General features: G+C 61.4%; 2 protein-coding genes across 4 annotated transcripts; one reads left to right on the forward strand and one right to left on the reverse strand.

The window, feature by feature from the left end:
• Window positions 1-9,967: 9,967 nt before the first annotated feature.
• KRTCAP2 (keratinocyte associated protein 2) lies at window positions 9,968-12,441 on the reverse strand. Its single transcript, XM_045454319.1, has 5 exons — window positions 12,325-12,441; window positions 11,911-12,065; window positions 11,756-11,819; window positions 10,304-10,370; window positions 9,968-10,120 (listed from the first exon to the last, which is right to left on the reverse strand). The coding sequence occupies exons 1-5, from the start codon at window positions 12,410-12,412 to the stop codon at window positions 10,000-10,002; spliced, it is 495 nt and encodes a 164-aa protein (XP_045310275.1). The 5' UTR covers window positions 12,413-12,441; the 3' UTR covers window positions 9,968-9,999.
• On the forward strand, window positions 12,432-22,056 carry TRIM46 (tripartite motif containing 46). Of its 3 annotated transcripts, none has more exons than XM_045454315.1 (10): window positions 12,432-13,141; window positions 14,506-14,767; window positions 15,010-15,353; window positions 16,027-16,170; window positions 16,279-16,374; window positions 17,025-17,278; window positions 17,589-17,710; window positions 18,687-18,989; window positions 19,696-19,993; window positions 20,941-22,056. In XM_045454315.1, exons 1-10 carry the CDS (start codon window positions 13,079-13,081, stop codon window positions 21,332-21,334), a joined length of 2,280 nt encoding a protein of 759 aa, XP_045310271.1. In that variant the 5' UTR covers window positions 12,432-13,078; the 3' UTR covers window positions 21,335-22,056. The 3 variants fall into 3 exon arrangements, with proteins under 3 accessions (XP_045310271.1, XP_045310272.1, XP_045310274.1); XM_045454316.1 differs by lacking the exon at window positions 12,432-13,141 and adding an exon at window positions 13,506-13,736; XM_045454318.1 differs by lacking the exon at window positions 12,432-13,141 and adding an exon at window positions 13,905-14,025.
• Window positions 22,057-22,108: the final 52 nt, after the last annotated feature.

A 22,108-nucleotide genomic window follows, 5' to 3' on the forward strand; every position in this document is an offset into this window, starting at 1 on the left:
GTTATCAACATCAGGGGAAAGACTCACAAAGGAAAGAGAATGGATAAGAGCCTGGCCAAGCCCTCTCCGGACAGAACAGTAGCTGAGCAGAGTTAGGGTTATCAGCACGCAGCTGCCAGAGAGCACACACCGGAGGAACTGCGGGCCCCTCATCATACAGGGGCAACAGGGTCATTACAGGATATGGGAAAGGACCGAGTTCAGGTAATATTTAAAGAAGCAGCGTTTCCGATATGTTCAGGCTAAGCGTGAATGTAAGTGATGGAATCAGCAAGCCTGGACTGAGAGGTGGACTGAGTCCACATGGCGCGAAAAACGCCCACCCGGAGCTAAACCAGGAACCGCTGCAGCTTAAAAACCCTATCCCACCGCACCCGGGCGCGACTTCCCTGACTCCTCTCTCTCTCTCCCTGAGTCCTGGAACCTCGCCCGAGACCTTAGTTCCCAATAAAGCCTTTGCTAAAATATTTTAGCCTCTGACTCCTATCTTTACCCTGCCCGAAGCCTGACCTTAACAAAGATAATGAATCGTAGAGAATTATATGAGATAACTACATAATTAAGAGAAATGTAGAATTTGTCCAGACCCCCAGATCTGAAGCTTTGCACAGAGGTTGGAAATTGAGGCTGCTTCTCTGGGTCAAAGTAATCTGCCAGGCTCAGCGCCCGCCCGCCCCCCCCCCCCCCAGGGCGGGTGTTCCAGTCTCACTGGTTTCAAACTGTAAAGTTCATGACTGAGCCATTTCAGAGAGCAAAATTTCTCAGGCTCATGTCCTTGATGTTAATTAACAAAAGCAGATTTTTACAGATTCGCAGAGTCTTAGTACAGACGTTACATAACCCAGCTGTGAAGACTATTTTCACAGCCCTAATAATGTAAACACTGAATACTGAGTTAAGTAAACATCGGGATATAGTTGAATTGGGAGGGTGGGGGAGGGGAGTGTATTAGAAAGGTCATGAATAAAGAGAACCATATCTTCATCATCCATGGCAGGTGGTCAATTAATTAGATCTAAAATGGAAGAAAAGAAATATTAATATGAGCACATTACTAACAAATAGGAGGTGTACCAAAGGAAGCAGCCAAGAGTTCCAGCAGTGACTTAGAGGGCAGGAGGTGCGGTGAGCAGGAGAATGGGCACGGGGGACTGGTGTTTTGCATTAAGTGCCTTGTAAAACTAGTTGGCTTTTTAAACTATGCAAATTCCTTTGTTAACGTAAACAATTAAGACAAAATAAAAACACTTTTACCAATTTGCTGTATGCACTTCAAAGCCACACCCCACCTGCTTCCCAATTTCACCCAAAATCCTACTGGTCACTCACTCAAGACCTCACTAGTCACAGCGACTTCCGGCACAGTCCAGGGGCTGGGCATCAGCAATGTAGATCCAGAAAATCTGTTTGTTCACCCACGGGAGACCTGGCCCTGAAAGATTGCCACTCCCCACAACAGTTTTTGGGGAAAGATAGGGCTTGTCCTACGACACATAAAGACAGATAACAAATTATAATATCATAATGATCATCGGCAGCAGAATAAAAATTCATCGAAGGGCTAGTACATGGCCTGCCCTGTGGGACATTGTTATATTTAATTTTCACAGCGGCAGTAGGTACTTTTACACCCCCAAGTTTAAATGAGGAAACTAGAACAGACAGATGGTAAATGGTAAGTAACTTGCCCAAGGTCCTGAAAATAGCAAGTGGCAGAGCTGTGCCATCGGACTCAAAGCTGTGCGCTTAGCGATTTCACCTTCCTGGTTACTGGTACAGGAAGGGGCAGAGAGGGATCACCGTGGCAGCTGACAGTCACTGATTGATTGCCTTGTGCCAGGCACTGTAATGAGTACTTTACGGGCGTTATCTCGTTCAGTCTTCCTGGCCACCGTATACAGCAGGTGCTGGTATTATCTCCATTTCACAGATGAGGAAACCGAGGCAAAACCCACATTATCTGACTTCAGAGCTTGCAAACTCTGCCACTGCAATATAGCATTTCTCTCCCTAGACCGATGGAAGGAAATAAAAAGTGAAGAAATACATAAAAAAGATACCAATTTAGGGGCGCCTGGGTGGCTCAGTCGGTTAAGCGTCTGACTTCAGCCCAGGTCACGATCTCGCGGTCCGTGAGTTCAAGCCCCGCATTGGGCTCTGGGCTGATGGCTCAGAGCCTGGAGCCTGTTTCCGATTCTGTGTCTCCCTCTCTCTCTGCCCCTCCCCCGTTCATGCTCTGTCTCTCTCTGTCTCAAAAGTGAGCGAACGTTAAAAAAAAAATAAAAATAAATAAAAAAAGTTAGCAATTTAGGGGCGCCTGGGTGGCTCAGTCGGTTAAGCGTCTGACTCTTGATGTCAGCTCAGGTCACAATCTCACGGGTTTGAGACCCGCATCGGGCTCTGCGCTGACAGTGCTGAGCCTGCTTGGGATTCTCTCTCTCCCTCTTTCTCTGCCCTTCCCCCTCCTCTCAAAAAAATAAAAATAAGAAACATATATGCCAATTTAGCATGGGATAAACACAGCAATTCAAGCAAGCGAGGGAGAGGGACAGGTTGAGAACCATTTGCAAAGTACATTGTTAGATTTCAACCTCATACCTTATCCCAAAATCAATTCCTAGTGCATTAAAAAAAAAAAAAAAAAAAAAGTGACCAATGGAAACCCTAAATGTGCACAAGAAAATGTGAGTACATATTTCTCTGTGTTTAATTCAAGCTTCATGCCCTCTAGGGTTGCAGGTTTAGCCCCTGTGCTCCTGCTCTGAGTGCCCAGAGTCTGACCGGTGACACTGGCCATGTCTTTATTTCCCTGCATGGCCTGCCCGGGGACAGCACAGCTCCGGGACGGTCGGAGCACCGTGTAAGAAACCCAGCAAGGGCTTCTGTAGATGTCAGATGAGGGCCAGAGGCAAGGACAGGTTAACATTTGATGGCCTCCAGGGAAACTGACCCGGCTTTCCTGGTCCCGTCGAATGGAACCACTCCAGAGACTCCCACCTGCCAGACACGGGGTCCTTGGCCTTGGATAGCAGGGGACAAACGCCAGCAGAGTCTTATGGTCCGACTCCTCGTCTTCAATCTTTTTGAAGATCATCACTCCTCTCCTGCCACAGAAGGACAGTGCACGTGTGACTGTGGCAGGGTGTGAGAGGCAGTGCGGCCTGGGACTTGAAAGTCTGGGGTTTCAGAGCTTGGCTGTCGTGCGGTTGGGTCCTTGCTCTTTCTTTTACTTAGCTGTATGACCTTGGGCAAGGAACGTACTTTTCTGAGCCTTAGGCTCCCCCCCCTAAATAATGGAACCCATCATTGGTCCTCTGTGGTAGGATAAAGGGAGGTGACACAGGAGGCCGCCGACACCGGTGCGCAGAGTCTGGGAAGCCTGCGTGGGGTGTTAGGCCCTCTGGTCCTGAGTCACCTGTCAGGGCCGAGGACGCACCCCTAGCCTCCCTAGACTCCCTGCCATCTTCTGAGGGAAGCTCCTTCTGTGGATGGCTAAGCTCATGTTCGTGGCGGCTCTCAGCTTTGGTGTCAGAGGAAGACGACGTCCTCAGCCAACAGTACAGAATCCCACACCACACAGAGGGGGGTTGGCCTCCAGTGGGGGGAGGCTTCACGGAGGCCCCAAAGCCCCCAGTTGATACCAGGAAGATGGCCAGGTGGGCGGGTGGCGGTGGGGTAGCATCCACGGCCCGGGGAACCCTGAACAAAGGCCCAGATGCGAGAGGTCACGGGCAGTGACTCTTGGTGACTGTGTTTTGGACGGAGACCGCTTCGTGGGGGCGTGGCAGGAGACGAGGCCGGAAAAGCAGGCCACGCCAGGCTACTAGAGACAGCTTCAAAGTACTGGTGTCGTGGGACAGGGTGTCGGTCCCTCAGGTCAGCAGCTCCACCCCAAGAACACTGGGTGCCCACAGGTGCCATGCTGATTACTGGGTCCTTGGGGAAGGTTCCAGTTAGTCAGGCTGTGTTGCCTCCGTGCCTGACCCGAGGGCCCCCACAGTCGCACAGAGGCCACAGGACAGACACCCGTGTTATTAACAAAAACACACGCCGGGCCACACCGTAGCCAGGCCTGAGGGGAAATGGTAGACCAGAGGTGGAGGGCCTGGCTGAGTCAGGGTTTCCCAGAGCAGGAGGGGGTGGGGAAGAGGCTGGCCTGAGGGAGGCTGCTCCTGGGGACTCATCAGTCTGGAACTGATGTGGGGGGGAGGGGGAGTTTCAGCAAAGGGCCGGAATGTGACAATGGCGTGTTGCTAAGAGAAGCTTGAACAGAGGTAACAAATGTGTGCCAAGCACCTGTTCCGCGTCAGGCCCCGTTCTAGGGGACAAACCAGGCAAATTCCCCGCTTTCGATGAAGCATTCAATGAAAACGGATAAATTGCCTGCCTCGGTGAGGAGGTGGGAGACGGACGAGAAACACATCAATATGTAACGTATCAAGTAACGAGACCTACCGTGAAGGGAACACGGGCGAGGCCAGGGGCGGAAGCACGAGGTTCACACTCGATCCCACGCGTGCTCAGAAAGGTGTCCCCGGAGGGACGGGACCCCTGAGCGACCTGGAGAAGAGTGGCCAGGCAGTGGGAACATCAGGTGCAAAGGCCAAGAGGCGGAAGCGTGCCTGGCACTGGGGGCCGAGGAGGCCCAGCTGGGAAGAATGCAAGGTCAGAGGGGTTCAGAGGGGGGTGGGGCCGGCAACTGGGAGGCCGCCTGCAGCCCCGCCTTCAATGCTTTTTTGTTCTTGTAAAGAGTTTATTTATTTAATCTTTTTAAGTTTATTTATTTATTTTGAGAGAGAGAGAGAGAGAGAGAGAGAGAGAGCGCGAGCCTGCAAGCTTGAGCAGGGGAGGGGCACAGGGAGAGGAGAGAGAGAGAATCCCAAGCAGGCTCCACGCCATCAGCACAGAGCCCCAGTGTGAGGCTCAGGCTCATCAGCGTGCGATCGTGACCTGAGCCGACATCAAGAGTCAGACGCTTAACCCACTGAGCCACCCGGGCGCCCCTAAACATGTTAAGCCATCCCAACACCCAACGTGGGGCTCGAACCCACAACCCTGAGATCAAGATTGCACGCTGCGACTGAGCTGACCAGGTGCCCCTGCACTTGTAATCTTGAGCAGGTTATGTTAGCCTCTGTCTCATTTTACCTCTTTTCATTTCACTAAAACGGGTGTACTGGCCAGGACTCTAGAGAAACAGAAGCCATAGGACGTGCATACGTAGAAGTAACATCTATTTTTAAGGAACCGGCTTATGCAAGTGTAGTGGCTGACAAGTCCCAAATCCGCACGGTCTCCCTCTGTCAACACTTGGCTTCCTCCTGACCTCGGTGGGGAGCCGTGGGCAGAGGGCCAGGCGGCAGCCCGGGCGAGTGTGGCCACCCGGCAGGCTGGAGACCCGGGAGGAAGCAGGCTGGTGGTCAAGTGTGAAGGTCGCCTGCTGCTGTACTCCCTCTTGGTCTGGGGCGGTCGGTCTCGGGTGCAAGAGCTGAGATGGAGAATATCTATCAGACACTAAGTACGCTGACCGGCAGGTGGTAGATGCCTACTTGACGGTCGTCCTTGTCACTGCGCGCGAACGGGCGTCGAATGCCTAGTGGGTCAGGAACTCTGCGCAGAGCCTCCGCCGCGATATTTAATTCGAGGCCTCGTTACCACAATTTGAGGTCGGTTTTATTACCCCCGTTTACAGCCTCAGAATTGAAGGTGCATAGAGGTCGCTCGCCTTGCCCAAGGGCCTTCTCTCCTGGTAAGTATCAAAGCCAGAGCCAGAACTCAGGTCAGGCTGATCTCGAGACCCAGGCCGTTCCACTTGCACGAACTGTCCAGAACCTGAAACTCTCCGAGTCGGGAGGCCCGAGTCACAGAGGCTGGAAATGGGGACTGGAGGCTGAGGCAGGAGGGGAGGGGGGAGTCTCGCTGGGGAGAAGTTCCCGTGAAGCAGCCAAGGTCAGCCCTCACGGCGCTCTTGGCCCAGAGAAGGGGTATGTGGAAGGTTTCTTCCGTGGGATCCTGGCCTCTGGACACACAGCCTCGCCCTCACCTGGGCGGGGACCTCCCTGCTCTCCCTGCTGTTGGAGGAGAGGGTTCTCGGAGGAGAGCTCTCACGGGTCCCGAGGGCCAGGGCCGTGTGCTGAGGTCTGTCCCCACAGGGCCTCAGACCGAGACTCGTGCTGTCCTCCCCAAGCGCGCCACAGTAGTCACCCTGTCGCTGACAGAACGGAAGGAAGGTGCTCACCATACGGTGGTTGGACGTGTTATTATGGAATTTCCAAATGTACACAAACTAGAAAGAACCGTACAATGAATGTGTCGTTACCGTAGGACTTTGCCTTTTCAACCAGGGCCTGCAGCTCCCCGTGAAGGAGAATTTTCTAAAGATCCCGTGATAGTATCGTTCCTAGCATGATTATATTGTGTTGTAATCTTGTGTTACCAAGTGTTCATTTCTTGGGGCTCCTGGGGGGCTCAGGTCATGACCTCTGGGTCTGTGAGCTCGAGCCCCTCACCGGGGTCCGGGCCGGCAGCCCAGAGCCCACTTGGGATTCTCGGTCCCTCTCTTTCTGCCCCTCCCCCGCTCTCAAAATAAATAAACATTAAAAAAAAGAAGTGTTAATTTGTTAAATGTAAGCACTGCGAATGTGTTTCCATTTCTCTTTATGTTGAGGCACCTCTGGCGCCTGTGTCCCAGGGGGTAGTTGTTGAACGGCAGGCCCAGGTGGAAGAGAGTGGGTTGGAGGGAACGACGCCCACCCCACCCCACGCCCGTGGGTGCGAAGGCAAGAGAGGGGGGACGGCTGGCTCCGGGGATCCCTGCTGCCCCACACTTTGCTGTCACTCCAGGTGATGAGGGGCACCTGTCTCTGTCCTCTAGGAACCCAGCCAAGTAGCGTTCCCGGCACAGTCTGTGTGGCCCCCGGGGGAGGGGGGGGCGGGTTGGGGGACTGGGGAACTAGGCTTTGGGAGCACCACAGTCTCCATCTTGGCCCTGCCCCCCGAGGAAAAGGCAAAGAAAGGGACCTGAAGCAGAGCAATTAAGTGCCACCAACTGTGCCCGGCAGAGGGTTCCGGCCATTGTTTGCTTAGGAGGCGGCCCTGTGAGTGACCCTAAGTCAAGGAGGGGAGTGGAGGGGCCTTCCCGAGGGGGCAGGGCCTCCGGCTTCTCATTCTTTTACGGTTCCCACAGGCCCCGGGCCTTCTCTGCTCACAAAGGGCTTCAATGCTGGCTTTTGACTGAACCTTTCCCCTTTGTATCTGTCTCTGTGTCTCTCAGCATCTCTGTCTCTGGCTCTCTCTTGTTTCCCAACATCCTTCCCGAGCCCCTGGGGAGCAGAGCTGGGGGGCCTGGCAGTGGGAACCGGACTGTGTCCTGTTCTCACCAAGGACAATGAGGGCCGGAAAGGGCTGGAGCCAGGGCCTGGCGCGGACTCTCGCTCCCTGCCTGTCCTGGGCGCCCCCCCCCGCCACCCCGTCCAACCCTGTGGTGTCCCCTCCCTCCGGTGCCAGTCAGGGAGCAGCCCAGCCTCTGCTGGGGGTGGGGGGAGATAGGGAGCACTTTTGCTTCACCTTCCCACCGACCTCGTCTCTGGTGGCATCACCTCCTGCCCCAAAGCCCGTGCCTCCTGGGCCGGAGCCGCGGGACGTCCTCCCCGGCCTGTCCCCCCACACATCCAAGGCCCCCTCCCCCGTATTATTTACTCCTGTTTCCGGAGCTGGTGGCGGGACCAGCGGGTGGACGGGTGTCAGGGCCACGTGTGAGGGAGCAGGAGGAAACATCTGGCTTCCCTCGTCCTCCAGGGGCCGCCTCGCCAGCCCGGAGGCCTCCAGCCCCGGGGCGGGGGGGGGGGGGGGCGCGGGGGGGGAGGGGGAGCCAAGCCCCAGAGGTTAGCACCTTTGCCCTTCCCACCTTCGGGCCTGCAGAAGCCTTTGTGGCCTCATGCCCTCTTACTTAATGATGGTTATTAGTGGGTAGAATGCCCCTGCCAGGGTTAATTGGTAGGTTAGGTAACTAGGCACCCCAGAGATAGGCTGGGTGGAGAGCTGAGATCGGCACCCTTGGCCTCGTAAATGCACCTGTTCCCGAAGAAGGGGTCATTATTCCTGAGCCACATGCTGTCACTGGTCACTTGGCAGGGACCTGGACCCTGCTCTCCGGCTCCTCCCCACCCTCCCCTAGCCTGGCCCCCCCCAAACCCTCATCTTGGAAGCCAGGGTACCCTCAGGTGACCAGATCCCCTGGGTGTCTATGCTCCCTTGGGCTGGGACCCAGCCCTCTGCCACAGCTCCCACCCCAGTTCAGGAGGAAGTCAAGGTTTGACAGAGGGGGCCCTCGGACCAACCCAGCCTCCTCTTACAGCCAGGGCCCATTGGAATAGGCTGTCATCCTCCCCCAGAGGGTCCCACATACCACACATCCCCTCACCATCACTAGGTAAGTTCCTCTCGGGGAGACTCTGGTCTCCTCTGAACTCTCCTTGCCTTGCTCCCAGGGAGACTTGACTCCGACTTCAGGCCCCCTCAATGGGCCAGTCCTTCAGGGTCTCCAGGGTTGGCTTCCCCCGAGAGAGGCTCAGCCAGGACCCAGAGACCCAGCAGGAACCCTCCCCAGCCCTCAGGGCAATGGTACTGGTCCCCAGGAGATGCGGGCTAGTGGCGCCCTCTGCAGGCATCCTGGGGAAATTGCAGAGCACTCATCAACCTAGGGACGGAGTTGCCTGGGGTCTGGGGTTCCAGCCACAGATGGGAGTGGGCGGGGTTGGCCCCTGACTAGAGGGAAGGGGCTCTAATCCTGGACCGGAACTCCTTCCGCTCCTTCTTCATCTCCACTGGGTCTTTGTCCCTACTTAGACACATCCCACGTGCAGTATTGTTACCAGACGGGCGGATTCTTTCAACCAGCCCACCGGTCTTTACTGCCCATTATCAAGCACAGCGCAGGGCACCAAGTGACCAAGGCCAGGTGCACACCCCAAAGACCACGGCTTCCGGGAGGGGCTGCCTAAGGAGCCTCAAAGGACAAGTACTCCGGACAGAGAGGTGTTCCTCAGGGCAGGGCGCAGCACAGGGCCTGAGAAACCACATGCTTCACTTTGTTTTTAACGGAGATTTATTCATTTTTGAGAGCCAGAGCTAGAAAGTGAGCGGTGAGGGGCAGACAAAGGAGACGGAAGGTCCCAAGCAGGCTCCACGCTGTCAGCACAGAGCCCCGTGCGGGGCTCCAACCCACGAACCATGAGATCGCGACCTGAGCCGGAACCGAGAGTCAGACGCCTGACCGAGCCACCCAGTCGCCCAACCACATCTTCGTTTCCATCAAGGTTGGCTCCAAGGTCGGCGGCCTTGTCCCTACCATTCTGCATACTTTGCTACAGCACAGCAAGTTCCTGTCTCGGCTGCAAGACAGGAGAGAAATGAAGGCACCAGGACAAAGAGGGTGGGCGGTGACCAACCTCGGGAGTCTCCAAACACGGACAGATGTCCACACTGGCATTTCACAGACGGGGCCGGGAGGACAACATCGGTAGAGAATTCCCTCCTGAGGACTTGGAGGAGGGGCAGGGGCCCTGTTCGCTCAGGGCGGGTACTCAGAGTAACGAAGCCCCCAGAGGTGTGGCAGGGGCGAGGGGCCTTTCCTTCCCTCGCTCCCGTTCCAAGATCTAGTCCCGTCCTGACGGGCAAGGAAGGCTTCCTGCGCTCAAGCCCCGACCCCTCTTCCGAGAGGTCCACACAGCGGGTCACTCGTGCACTTCGCTTCCGCGAGGAGACTTTCACACGAGCACGCGCCGCTCCAGCGCCTCACAAAGCGTTTGGCGCGGACGGTGCTCGATAAACACCTGCTAAAAAGGAACCTTAGAGGAAGAAGCCCCGCCACCCCCATGGCTGGAGAGCACAGGTATCGGCCTGCCACGGCAGCCCGCGTGTGCGGGGACGGCACAAGGGGCTCGCGGTAGATCACGGCTCACAGAACTACAAAGAATCAACTTTATTGGACACGCAGGGTCAGTTTCTCTTTTTGCCCTTCCCCGTGACCTTGGCTGGGGCGAGGACTGGAGCTGTTGCCTGGTACAGCGTGGAGGAGATCTTGTTGATGTAGTACAGGCCAACCATGGAGAAAATGAAGCTGCGGGTGAAGACAGGAAAGTCACGGCATCGGCGGGCATCCGGCCAGCCTGGTGCCTCCTCGGGCAGGCGGGCGGCGGCAGCAGCAGGGAAAGAATCCTGGATCAGGTTTGGGGAAGTGGGGAAGGGGAAAGGAGGGAGGGGGAAGCACGCTGCGCCCCTTCCCCAGCTGCGAGGCACTTACCAGGTGGTGACACAGACACGGTGAATGAGGCCGGATGCAAAGAGAGCCAACAGGAGGCAGAGAAGAACTGGGGAGGCAAGAGGGCACAAGGAGGGTGCTGGTCGGAGTGGGAAATACCGAGCCTTCATATGTGCATTCTAGGAGACACCGGGGGCGCTCTGAATCTGGGGGGACCTGCCTGGAGGGAGTTGGCATGACACTGGCAGGAGGACTTCAGACGCCCTTAATGATGCCCGGGACATGGAGGCAGGAGACGCATGCTCCTTACCAGCTCTGTCACAAATGTCACTTAACTTCCCTACCCTGGCTTTCTTCCAATATAAAGGAAAAGAAAAAGTGACAGCAGCATCTGAAGGGCAAGGTCTGCTGCTGTTTGGGAAAGAGGGTGAGGCCTTTGCCACAAAAGCCAGCCACGAAGGACTGATTCACTCAACTGGCTGTCCAGCGGTGGAAGCTGAGGGCCTCAGTCCCCGGACACAGGTTAGAGGGCAGAGGGTCTGGACACCCATGCCCACGGAAGCAGGAAAGGGTCTCCGGGGCATCCGGAGTAGGACTGGAGAGAAAGTGAGAGGGTAGAAAGGAAGGGCAAACACCGACCGCCCCGCTGGGGAGGGCAGCGTAGGACAAGAAGGCCAAGAGCCTGCCCCACAACAAAGGTCTCTTTCCGAAGCACAGGAAGACAGAACACATGGAAACAAAACCTCGGAAGGCTTGAGGCTGCAGGAGGGAAGGAGCTGGGGGAGACTGCAACAGGGCTGAGTGGAGAGAGCAAGGCCCTGAGAAGGGTGCAGAAACCAGGTCTCTATTCCACGGGAGGAAGGCTCCACAAGAGGCGGCACGTGCTGTCACTTTCAAGCTTGTGACACTCCTTAGGTGACCCGGCCTCGACGTCTGATTTGCTTTGTGAACTTAATTCTGCATAAATAGCGAAATCATCAATTCTCCATTGCGCAAGCAATAACAAGTACGTTTCAAACAGGAAACGATCTCACGTTTGTTCTAACTCGGTCAGGGTCGCTGCTGAGGTGAAACCTGGAGGCTCTAACACTTAAGCTATTGACGATCGTGTTAAACACACAGAATCCACGGACACCGGCTCAACTTCACATCAGAACCCCTCATAGAGTCAGTCCTGTTCCTTCCTCTGGGGGGAACAAAGACCGTCCCCAAGGACGTGGGCAAGGCGCGCGCCCTGTCCTCAGACCTCCCCGGGGAAGTGGCCCAAAGGTAACGAAGTGTCGCGCTTTCCGGCCTTCCCTTCCAGCTCCTCCACGAGCTAGAGGACGTGTTCCGGGAGCGTCAGCGCCTCCGACAGCCTCAGCAAGCACAGCTCCCCTACGCAGCTCGGACCAACTGAGCGCCTGGGAGGTCAGTCCCCTGCTGGGGGAGGTTAGAGCAGAGGGCTCACTCACAGCGCCCCCCCCACCCCCCCCACCCCCGGTTCGCACTTACTCTCGGGGAAGATCTTGGCTTGGAATCCTTTGCCAAAGACCAGATTCTCCAGGTTGTTGAAGGCCTGGGCCCAGGGAGTTAAGGGTGGGACGAGAGACCCGGCAGAGCCGCTCGGCCGCCTCCTCCCCCCGCCCCCAGCCGCGCAGGAAGGATACGGTGAGAGAGAAGACGAAGAGGCCCGAGCCCAGCAGGCCCCCCTGGATGGTGAGCCACTCGGTGGAGGCCAGCTGGCGGCTGTACATCTGCATCCCGGCGAACAGCAGCAGGGACAGGAGGGAGGAGAGCGCCAGCGAGGTGCCCGTACCCACGGCTGGAGGGGCGGCGACCACAGGAGGCGCCGAGTCGGGCTCGGCCCGGCCCCGGGCCGCGGCCACAGCCGCTTCCCCGCCCCCACCCCGGGCCGCGCGCCCCCTCGCGACCCCCGGCGTCCCCGCCCCGGGCGCCCGAGCCCTTCCGCCCCCGGGGCCCAGGACACGTCAGCTCTGCGGGCAGAGGACCGCCACAGCCGGGCCGCCCCCACCCCACCACACTCGTCCGTCGGGGGGGGGGAATCCCGCCGGAGCCGTTACCCATCACGTCCTGCCCTCCGGTCCAGTGGACGCCTCGGGCCGAGCCGAGAGCGGATGGAGCCGAACCGGGGCGGCCGGCCGTGCGCATGCGTCAGCCCGGCCCGCGGGCTCGCTTCCCCCCCACGTCTTCCCCGCGCTCCCTCTAGGCGCCTGGCCGCAGCGCCCCCTGCCGGCAGGGAGGAAATATTGCGTCCAGGAGGGGCCGTGGCCACCGCCCTGGTCCCCGGCCCTTCCCCGGCACCCCGAGCGTCTGCTGTCTCTCGGCGCAAGCTGCTGGGCCCGTGGCCCCTAGCCTCTAGCCCACGTGTGTCTTCTTTGCCATTTATGTCGTCTCCAGTGCCCGTTCCTCACACCTCCCTACGCCATGATCGCTGGCTAGACATCTCCCGTGGACTCTTGCCCAAACCAAAATCTGGTCCTCCCGTTCTGGAGCCCGTCTTTCTCTGAAACTCTCCTCCCGCTTTATATAAGTAAGACTACGGAGCCAACGAAGAATGGCAACATAAGAAATGGCTCCCCCTCCAATGCCATTCCATGTTACCCACCCCCCACCCCGTCTTCCGAGGACCACGTGGGGAGAACTATTTCCCACCTCCTACCTCGACGGGCGCTGTTCGAGGCTGTCTCTGGAGCATGCGCAGTGACATCTCACCCCCACCCCTCCCCACACCCCCACCGGGCTCCCGCATTAAGCCCGGGGTTCGCAGCCGCAGCCGGGATCGGGCACCCGGGGGCGGGCGGGCATGGTAAGGCCATGGCTGAGGGTGAGGACATGCAGACCTTCACTTCCATCATGGACGCGCTGGTCCGCATCAGTGTGAGTTACGGTGGGGTCGAGGGGAGAGGACGGAGGGGGTGGGGGGCACGGGGGTCCGGGGCCGGCCGGGACCTTGAACAGGTGGAGATGAGGCAAGATGCCGGGATGTAGGTCAGAGGGGACCGGGAGGTTCGGGGTGCGGGTTGGAGAGGGTAAGCCCGGAGGCAGCCCGGAGGTGAGTGAGGTGGCGTCCATCTGCTGGGGTATGAGGAACCAGGAGCCGCCCGGATGCAGCGGCTGGGCTGGGGTGCCCGCCGGCAGTGCACCAGGGCTGGGGCTCTGTACGCTACGAGGAGGGGGCGTGTGTGAGCTCGGATGTTTTCCAAGAAAACTGAGGCTAGGTGAGGGGCGATGAAGGAGCCGCCCCACGGTGCGGTTCCAAATTTGGACCCTTCGGCGAGACCCCACCCCACCGCGCCCCCACTCAGGGCTGCCTCGGAGCCCGCGGTTGTCATGGCAACCCGTGCCCGGCTCTCCCAGGGGCGGTGCCAACCCTGCCCCCCCACCACCACTTCCTTCCCCCTCCCTGCCTGTCCCTCCCTCCTTTGTGTCAGCTGCGCCCCTGACCGGGATGGCTGCGAAGCGAGGGACCAAGGTGAGGCGGGGGGGTGGGGCATAGCTTGAGGACCCCCTCCGCCAAAAAAGGGAGGGGTACTTCCGGTGGGGAGGGGGCAAGTAGGCGGGAGCTGGGCTCCCCGTCGCCTGGGGAGGGGGTTGCGGCTAGTCAGGGGGAGGGGGAGGGGGAGGGGGCGGGAGGGCCGGACGGTCGGGGGCGAAGGGAATGGGCTCGTCTCGCCGACCCGAGGAGCCGGGTGGGGAAATGAAGGCTGGGGAATGGAGCCTGGGGCGGCCGCGGGCCGAGCCGCGGCAAGATGATGGACGCGGTGAGCAGGAGGATGGAGAGCGAGCGGCGCCTGGCTATAGGGAGGAGTCACGCCGGGGCGGAGGGGGGTGCCCCCGAAGGGGGCGGGGGTCCGCACCGAGCTGCAGAATGGGCGGTGTCCTTGAGAGCAGCTGGCGGCCCAGAGGTGGGGGGAGGCGGGCAATGGCCAGGGGAGAGGGGCTGCGGGCCCAGCTCCCCCGCAGGGGGAGCGAGAGGGGCGGGGCTAGAGGCTGGGGGAGGCTGGCGCTCCAACCCGCCCCCCCCCCCTCCGTGGGCTTTAGCTCTGTGCCAGAGCAGGAGAGGCAGGCGACAGAGCCGGGAAGGTGTATGAACCAGGCCCAGGCCGGTGCTGGGGAAGAGCCTTAGGCAGCTCGTCTTCTTGCCCCTGCTCGAGACCCCGTGGGTTTCTGAGGGCAGCTGAGAGGCCTGTCGAGATGTGCCCGGTGTCGTGCTCTGAGCCGGGCTCCTGCTGTCTCCACAGACAAGCATGAAGAACATGGAGAGAGAGCTGCTGTGTCCGGTGTGTCAAGAGATGTACAAGCAGCCACTGGTGCTGCCCTGTACCCACAACGTGTGCCAGGCCTGTGCCCGGGAGGTGCTGGGCCAGCAGGGCTACATAGGCCACGGTGGGGACCCCAGCTCCGAGCCCACCTCTCCTGCCTCCACCCCTTCCACCCGGAGTCCCCGCCTCGGGCGCAGAACTCTCCCCAAGCCGGACCGCTTGGATCGGCTGCTTAAGTCAGGTGGGGCTGGGTCCCGGGGACCGGGGGTGGGGACGCCGGGGTGTCCACGGGGAAGATGGAAACCTCCGTCGCCGGTCAGGGGCATCTGTCTGGCTTGCGGGGGGTGAGGAGACCATTCATACAGGCTGTAATGCGAGCTGAGCTCTGGCACAATAAAAAGTCTTTTCTTTTTCCACGGAGCAGACTCCCTGCCCCTCGGCCGGCCGAAATGCTCACCTCCCTACCTCCCTGCACTCCCACAGGCTTTGGGACGTACCCCGGGCGGAAGCGAGGCGCCCTGCACCCCCAGGTGATCATGTTCCCGTGCCCAGCCTGCCAGGGCGATGTGGATCTGGGGGAGCGGGGCCTGGCAGGGCTGTTCCGGAACCTGACCCTCGAGCGTGTGGTAGAGCGGTACCGCCAGAGTGTGAGTGTGGGCGGCGCCATCCTGTGCCAGCTGTGCAAGCCCCCGCCACTAGAGGCCACCAAGGGCTGCACCGAGTGCCGAGCCACCTTTTGCAACGAGTGCTTCAAGCTCTTCCACCCCTGGGGCACCCAGAAGGCCCAGCACGAGCCCACGCTGCCCACCCTCTCCTTCCGCCCCAAGGTGAGCCAGCCCTCGAAGAGCCTGCGGAGGGAGGGACGCGGTGGTGCCGCCCGGTGTGGGGGGGCGAGCCCGGCTCTGTGGGCTCGCGAAAGGAGGTGGGCGGAGGTTCGCCTCTGCCGGGCTCCTCTTTCGGTAACAACAACAACGAAAAGGCACCGGACGAGTCTTTAAACATCGTCCAGCCTCCATCCTGTCTGCTGAATGAGAACGATAACATCTGCCCTGCCATCCCCATGCCCTGAGGGTTGTGGAAGGGATCACAAGAGATAGTGTTTGTGAAAGTTACCTGTAGGCTGAAAAGATCTGTCTGCGTTCACGCGTTCGCTGAGTAAATATTTATCAAGCCTGGTGCCTGGTGCTATTCTAGACGCCGGGGATAGGGCAGTGAACAAGATGGGCAAGGTTAATGATTAGCCGCAAGGCAAAGATTAATTATCGTTGTAATTGCTATTAGCACGCATCCGGAGGTAGAGGGGAGGGCGGAGCTAGGCGAAGACCTGGTGCAGGCCAGGCTCCCTTTGGTGCCAGTGTGCACCACCAGGTGGCACTGTGGAGCACCCCGGCCGGGCTCCCCCACAGGGCCGTGGAGAGGCAGGGCCAAGCGCTTGGGTGGTCGGTCAGCCCCCTCAGGCCCCCGGTCGGCTGACTCCGTCACTGCTCTTTCTGTCCCTAGGGCCTGATGTGCCCAGACCACAAGGAAGAGGTGACCCACTACTGCAAGACGTGCCAGCGGCTGGTGTGCCAGCTCTGCCGGGTGAGGCGCACCCACGGTGGGCACAAGATCACACCGGTGCTCAGCGCCTACCAGGCTCTCAAGGTGAGGACTCTGCCTCGCTCAGCCCACACTCACGCCCTCTGGCACCTCCTCCTACATGCTGGCCTCTGCCGAGCTAGGCATGATGCCCACCTCTTTCTTCCCCCTCAGGACAAGCTGACAAAGAGCCTGACATACATCCTGGGAAACCAGGACACGGTACAGACCCAGATCTGTGAGCTGGAGGAGACCGTGAGGCACACTGAGGTGAGGGAGGGCATGGAGGTGGGCCCTGGGCCCTGCCGGGGAGTGGGAGCCGGAGGGGGGGTGTGCGTGGGCATGGCCCGATCGCCTGGTTGCCAGCTCAGGAGGCCCATGTGGGGTCCAGGGATGTGTTGGGGTTCTGGTTAAGCCAGGCTGGCTGGGACATGGGTGCCCCAGACGAGGCTGTACCTGGGGCTACAGTGGGGCCAGGGCGGCGGTCACCCAGGACAGGGAGAGCTTGGAAAGCCCCGGAGACATAGCTCAGATGCCCTCAGGCTCGGCTGCCGCTGAGGATAGCACACACCTCTGACACTTTCTGGCAGATGGCTCGAATCGGCCGACGTGGGGATAGACAGTAAGGAAGGGGCGGAGGCCGGTGGACATTAGTGCAGTCGTGGCCTCTCTTGTTTGGGGGACTCCTTAAGGGCTCAGGGCTGTGGTGTGGGCATCCAGGAAGGTGAGCACAAAGCTTCAGAAGTTAAACCCATGTGGGTGTCCGGGGGGGTCTTTGGAGACGCGAGCCTGGCTCTGTTGGAACGGGCGGGTAGGGTTTCCCCAGACCTGCCGTGGTCCCGGCCCCGGTGTGGCGCCCCAGGAGGCAGGCACACGTGCCGCCTTCGAGAGGAAGATAGTGAGTGTTGCTCTCTGGGCAGGTGAGTGGCCAGCAGGCCAAGGAGGAGGTGTCCCAGCTGGTGCGGGGGCTGGGGGCTGTGCTGGAGGAGAAGCGGGCATCGCTGCTCCAGGCCATTGAGGAGTGCCAGCAGGAGCGCCTGGCCCGTCTCGGCGCCCAGATCCAGGAGCACCGGAGCCTACTGGATGGCTCAGGCCTGGTGGGCTATGCCCAGGAGGTTCTTAAGGAAACAGACCAGCCCTGCTTTGTGCAAGCAGCCAAGCAGCTGCACAACAGGTACCCGGGGGCGCGGCCCAGGGCGCGGGGGCGCAGGGGTGCGGCCAGTGTCGAGGACGGCATGCGAGGTGCAGCCCCCTGGACAGACGCAGGGGTGCGGCCAGTGTCGGGGACAGCGTGCGAGGTGCTGCCCGGTGGACAGACAGGTCCCCAGGCTTTAACACCGGGCCCAACTGGTACCCAGCTCGCCTGCGGGGACAGGAGGAGACCCACAGCAGGGGCCGAGGCTCTAGGGACAGGCAGGGCCGGGCGGGGGGGAAGGGCGGCGGCCCGGAGGGCCGTGCCTGACCCTTGCCCGCCCCCGTCGCAGGATTGCCCGGGCCACGGAGGCCCTGCAGACCTTCCGGCCGGCCGCCAGCTCCTCCTTCCGACACTGTCAGCTGGACGTGGGGCGTGAGATGAAGCTGCTGACAGAGCTTAACTTCCTGCGAGGTGAGGAGGTGGCCAGGCCCCGTGCCCCATTAGAGCCCTCCCCCGTCTCCCCCCACCACCCCCCCAGCAGCGGGCCCGGGGGGCAGCGCCCACCGGGACGTCCCGGCCTCCCGCCAAGCCCGGCCTAGCCGCCCCTCCCCGCCGCCCGCCCGCCCGCCCGCCCGGCCACACCGCGCTCAGCGCTGCTTCTCCCTCTCTTTGTTTGTAGGCTGTGGCCACCGCGGACTCCGCTCCGGAGCACCCCAGGCAAGTCAGCGGCCCTGCCCCGGGGGCCCTGCCCTGCCGCCCCCACACAGCTCGGCCACCCACCCCTGCTTCCTTCTCGGTCCTCCCCCTCCAGCGCCCTCTGTCTCTCTCTCTGCCTGCCTTGGGCTCCTGCCTAATCCCTGCCCTCTGACCTTTTGTCCTCCGGACCCTCGCCCTCTCTACTTGCCTCCTCTTCCCCTTGACCCTGGTCTCCTGCTGCTGCCCGGCTCTCACTCGCCCCCTCCCGGCCCCTGCTCTCTGGCTTGCTGGCCCTCGCGTCTGTCTCCCTCCCGCCCTGCCCCCTCCTCCTGTCCGTGCCCTTTAGCCTGGGTTCCAGTGGCCTTGTCTGCCTTTCCCTGGGCCCTTCTTTATCCGGAGAATAAACAAGGTCATAGAAAGAAGGGTCCCCATCTGGTCTAATACCTTTTTTGACAGAGGAGGAAACTGAGGCCCAGAAAAGGGAAGCAACTGACCTAAGGCCAGAGTGAGAGAACGGCAGGCCAGGACGGGCACGAGGCCCCCTGCCCCCTGCCCCGTCCACACCCGTCTCTCCCCTGGGCTGTGCCCTGCCCGCCCCCTGCCCGGCCCCCGGCCCCCAGACGGCCTTCTCCGCAGCTCCCCCTCACCCACACTCACCCCCCCGGCCCCCGCTGCTTCCCCTTCCCTTGCCCACCCTCCACGCCAGGCCGCTGACCAGGCCCCCACTGACCCCCTCTGTCTCTTCCCACAGTGCCCGAGGCTCCCGTCATCGACACCCAGCGCACCTTCGCCTACGACCAGATATTCCTGTGCTGGCGACTGCCCCCCCACTCGCCACCCGCCTGGCACTACACCATCGAGTTCCGGCGCACCGATGTGCCCGCCCAGCCGGGCCCCACCCGCTGGCAGCGGCGGGAGGAGGTGAGGGGCACCAGCGCCCTGCTCGAGAACCCCGACACGGGCTCCGTGTACGTGCTGCGCGTGCGGGGCTGCAACAAGGCCGGCTATGGCGAGTACAGCGAGGACGTGCACCTGCACACGCCCCCCGCACCCGGTGAGCGGCGCCCGGCTGGGCACAGTGCGGCCTTCGGGGCGCGTAGGGTACGCGGGGACCCACTGAGGCCACCGACGGCCGGCGAGACAGCACAGCGGGCCGCGTGCCAGCTCTGGGGCTGGACCACCTGCGTTCAGACGCCCGCTCTGCCTCTTGCCAGCTGTGGCTTTGGGCAAGCTATTTGTCCTCTCTGAACTTCGGGTCCCTCTTGCGTAGGGACAACAGCAGTACTGTTGCTGTGAGAAGGGACTGAGGTCCGTTCCCAGTAGTAAGCGTGAGGGCAGTGACTCTCCAGAAAATGGTCTGGCCCCTGGGGCGCGGGCGGAATCCAGGAGCATCCCCACCCAAGTGGGGTGTGAGGGCCGGGTGTGAGCACCAGAGTGTGGGCTGGAAGGCGTGGGTCGGTGGGGAGGGGGGTGTCACGGCTGGGACGGAGCGGCAGTGGGGGCTCTGGCGGGGGTGGGGGGGGGCGCGGCCACAGGAGAGGGCCAGGAGGAGGCGCTGCGGGCCAACTGGGAGACCGGTTTCTGGACCCACTAGTCACTCCTAAAACTCTTCTTGGGGTCCCAAGCTCATTTGGGATGCCCCCGGTGGTGGTCCTCCGGGCCCTGGTCCGCAGAGCCCCCGCCCAGCCCTCAGCAGCTCGTTCATGTCCCGAAACCCCCCAGTGCCCTCAAGGCCTGTGTTTGTCCCTCCCCCGCCGCAGTCCTCCACTTCTTCCTGGACGGCCGCTGGGGCACGAGCCGAGAGCGCCTGGCCATCAGCAAGGACCAGCGAGCGGTGCGGAGTGTCCCGGGGCTGCCCCTGCTGCTGGCCGCTGAGCGGCTGCTCACCGGCTGCCACCTGAGCGTGGACGTGGTCCTGGGAGACGTGGCCGTGACCCAGGGCCGCAGCTACTGGGCCTGTGCCGTGGACCCAGCCTCCTACCTGGTCAAGGTGGGCGTCGGGCTGGAGAGCAAGCTTCAGGAGAGCTTCCAGGGAGCCCCCGACGTGGTCAGCCCCAGGTCAGGCCTCTCGGGGAGGGACGGGGTGTGGGGGCCCTGGGTGGGGGAGCTGGGCCCAGGACGGGGTGGCAGCGGGAGATCGGGAGCAGGGACGCGGGGCCGAGCCCGGCGTGGGCTCCGCCCAAGGGGCTCGGAGGCTTGCTTTTCGGAGGAGTGTGTCTCTTGGAAAGGGAGGTGGGGAGAGGGGCCGTCCGCCTGCTTCCACCTGTCCCTCAGGCCCCCCAGGCCACCCGTCCGGCCTCTGCATCTCCCAACGCCGTTTCCAACGTGCTGTCTCCACCAAACCCACCCTTCCCAGGACCTCCTTCACCGCGTCTGTTTTCAACATCCTAAAATCCTTCCCTTGACGTTGCAATCTCCACCCCCTCTGTTGCCAGCGCCCTGCTTAACGTCCCCCACGCGTGTGCCTCCCCGAACCCTTTCTCCCCGCACTGTCCCTAAACACCCCTTTTCTCTGAAATGCACCCCCATCTGACACCCCTCCACCCCAGCTCTCTCCCAACACCTGCCTTCCCGACAGCCTTTCTCTCCCCAGCCCCTCGGTCACTAAGCCGTCTCAACCCCCTCAAACCCTCCTCGAGCTCCTTGCCGGCGTGATGCCCCTCCCCCATTGCTCTCCTCACCCCTTCCTATCCCCTGCCTCCTCGTGGTGCCTGATCCTCACCTCCTTCTCCCCTACCTCTCGTGCCAACGTCCTTGCCCTTCGATACCGCTTTCCTCGTGGACTCAGACCCCGCCCCCCGCCCCGTATTCTAACCCCTGTGTCTGCGACGCGTCCCAAGTCGATCCTTTCAACCACTCGCTCCCCGACATCCCGTCCTCTCACCGTCTCAGCCCTCGGCCCCACCCCACCCCTTGTGTCTCAGCCAGCCCTCGCCGCCCCCCCACCCCCGTGCCCCACGTCCCCCCTCCGCCCCCAACACCTTCCCACCCACCGGCTCCCGCAGGTACGACCCGGACAGCGGACACGACAGCGGTGCCGAGGACGCCACCGTGGAGGCTTCGCCACCTTTCGCCTTCCTGACCATCGGCATGGGCAAGATCCTGCTGGGGTCGGGGGCCAGCTCCAACGCGGGGCTGACGGGGCGGGACGGCCCCGCGGCCAGCTGCACCGTGCCCCTGCCGCCCCGCCTGGGCATCTGCCTGGACTACGAGCGGGGCCGAGTTTCTTTCCTGGACGCCGTGTCCTTCCGCGGGCTCCTGGAGTGCCCCCTGGACTGCTCGGGGCCCGTGTGCCCTGCCTTCTGCTTCATCGGGGGCGGTGCCGTCCAACTGCAGGAGCCCGTGGGCACCAAGCCTGAGAGGAAGGTCACCATCGGGGGCTTTGCCAAGCTGGACTGACCCGGGCCCTGCCCCCCCCAGGCCTGCTGGAGCCGGCTTATGCCTCCGGCAGCTTCCCCCTCACGCTCCTCCTGCCGTGCCCTCTGGCCCCTTACCCGATGTCTGTGTATTCCTGGGGCCTTCCCTCCACCAGGGGACTCTCCTCTGCTCACCTTTCTAGATATCCCTCATTCCCTCCAGCCCCCGCCGAGTCTCTGCCCCACACCCTGCCCTTGGCATCTTACCCGAGTCACGGAGGGGCCCCCTTCCCCATCCCTGTCCCGTGCCTCTCCCCCGGCTGCCGGGGAGGGAAGGCATCTGGAACTCTGGGCATGATCCCCAGTCTGCCCTCTGCACTCTGCCCTGCCCAGCTCCCTGCCCCGTCAGTCCTCAACTACAGCCTTGGGGCGGGCAGGCTTTTTTGGCCGGACACTGCCCAGGCGCTCCCTGGTGAGGGGAAGGGGGCCCCGTCATCCTGCTTTAGTCGTTGGGGTCCCCACGCCCCTCGGCCGCATGCCTGTATCCCCTGTCTCCCTCTTGCATGCTTTACCCCGTCCCACACCCACGCCAACGTGCCAAGTCTCCCGTGGGGCCCCAGCTGAGGTTGGGTGTCCCCCGTGGGTTGGGCTAGGCAAGGCCTCTGGGGTCCGCTGCTGCCCCCTGCAGTGGGCACTGCCCGGCCCGTGCCGAACAACAGCTGTTATTTTCATGGTTTATAAACAATAAACTGTGATGCCGGCACATCTCTGCCTTCCATTCCTTTGTTTCCTGTGCTGGGCGTAGCAGACGGGAAGG

This window comes from Leopardus geoffroyi, chromosome C3 (genome assembly GCF_018350155.1).
Source record: "Leopardus geoffroyi isolate Oge1 chromosome C3, O.geoffroyi_Oge1_pat1.0, whole genome shotgun sequence".
Lineage (NCBI taxonomy): Eukaryota > Metazoa > Chordata > Mammalia > Carnivora > Felidae > Leopardus > Leopardus geoffroyi.

What these genes read in the sequence shown, in the direction of transcription:
- KRTCAP2 (XM_045454319.1), bottom strand. Translation starts at nt 12,412, where the DNA reads ATGCGCACGGCCGGCCGCCCCGGTTCGGCTCCATCCGCTCTCGGCTCG. An exon ending in TCTTCGTCTTCTCTCTCACC is followed by an intron (nt 11,820 to 11,910) that starts GTATCCTTCCTG and finishes CCCTGGGCCCAG; the next exon opens with GCCTTCAACAACCTGGAGAA. An exon ending in AGCCAAGATCTTCCCCGAGA is followed by an intron (nt 10,371 to 11,755) that starts GTAAGTGCGAAC and finishes TTGCCTCCCCAG; the next exon opens with TTCTTCTCTGCCTCCTGTTG.
- TRIM46 (XM_045454315.1), top strand. Translation starts at nt 13,079, where the DNA reads ATGGCTGAGGGTGAGGACATGCAGACCTTCACTTCCATCATGGACGCG. An exon ending in ACGCGCTGGTCCGCATCAGT is followed by an intron (nt 13,142 to 14,505) that starts GTGAGTTACGGT and finishes CTGTCTCCACAG; the next exon opens with ACAAGCATGAAGAACATGGA. An exon ending in GCGCCTACCAGGCTCTCAAG is followed by an intron (nt 16,171 to 16,278) that starts GTGAGGACTCTG and finishes CTTCCCCCTCAG; the next exon opens with GACAAGCTGACAAAGAGCCT.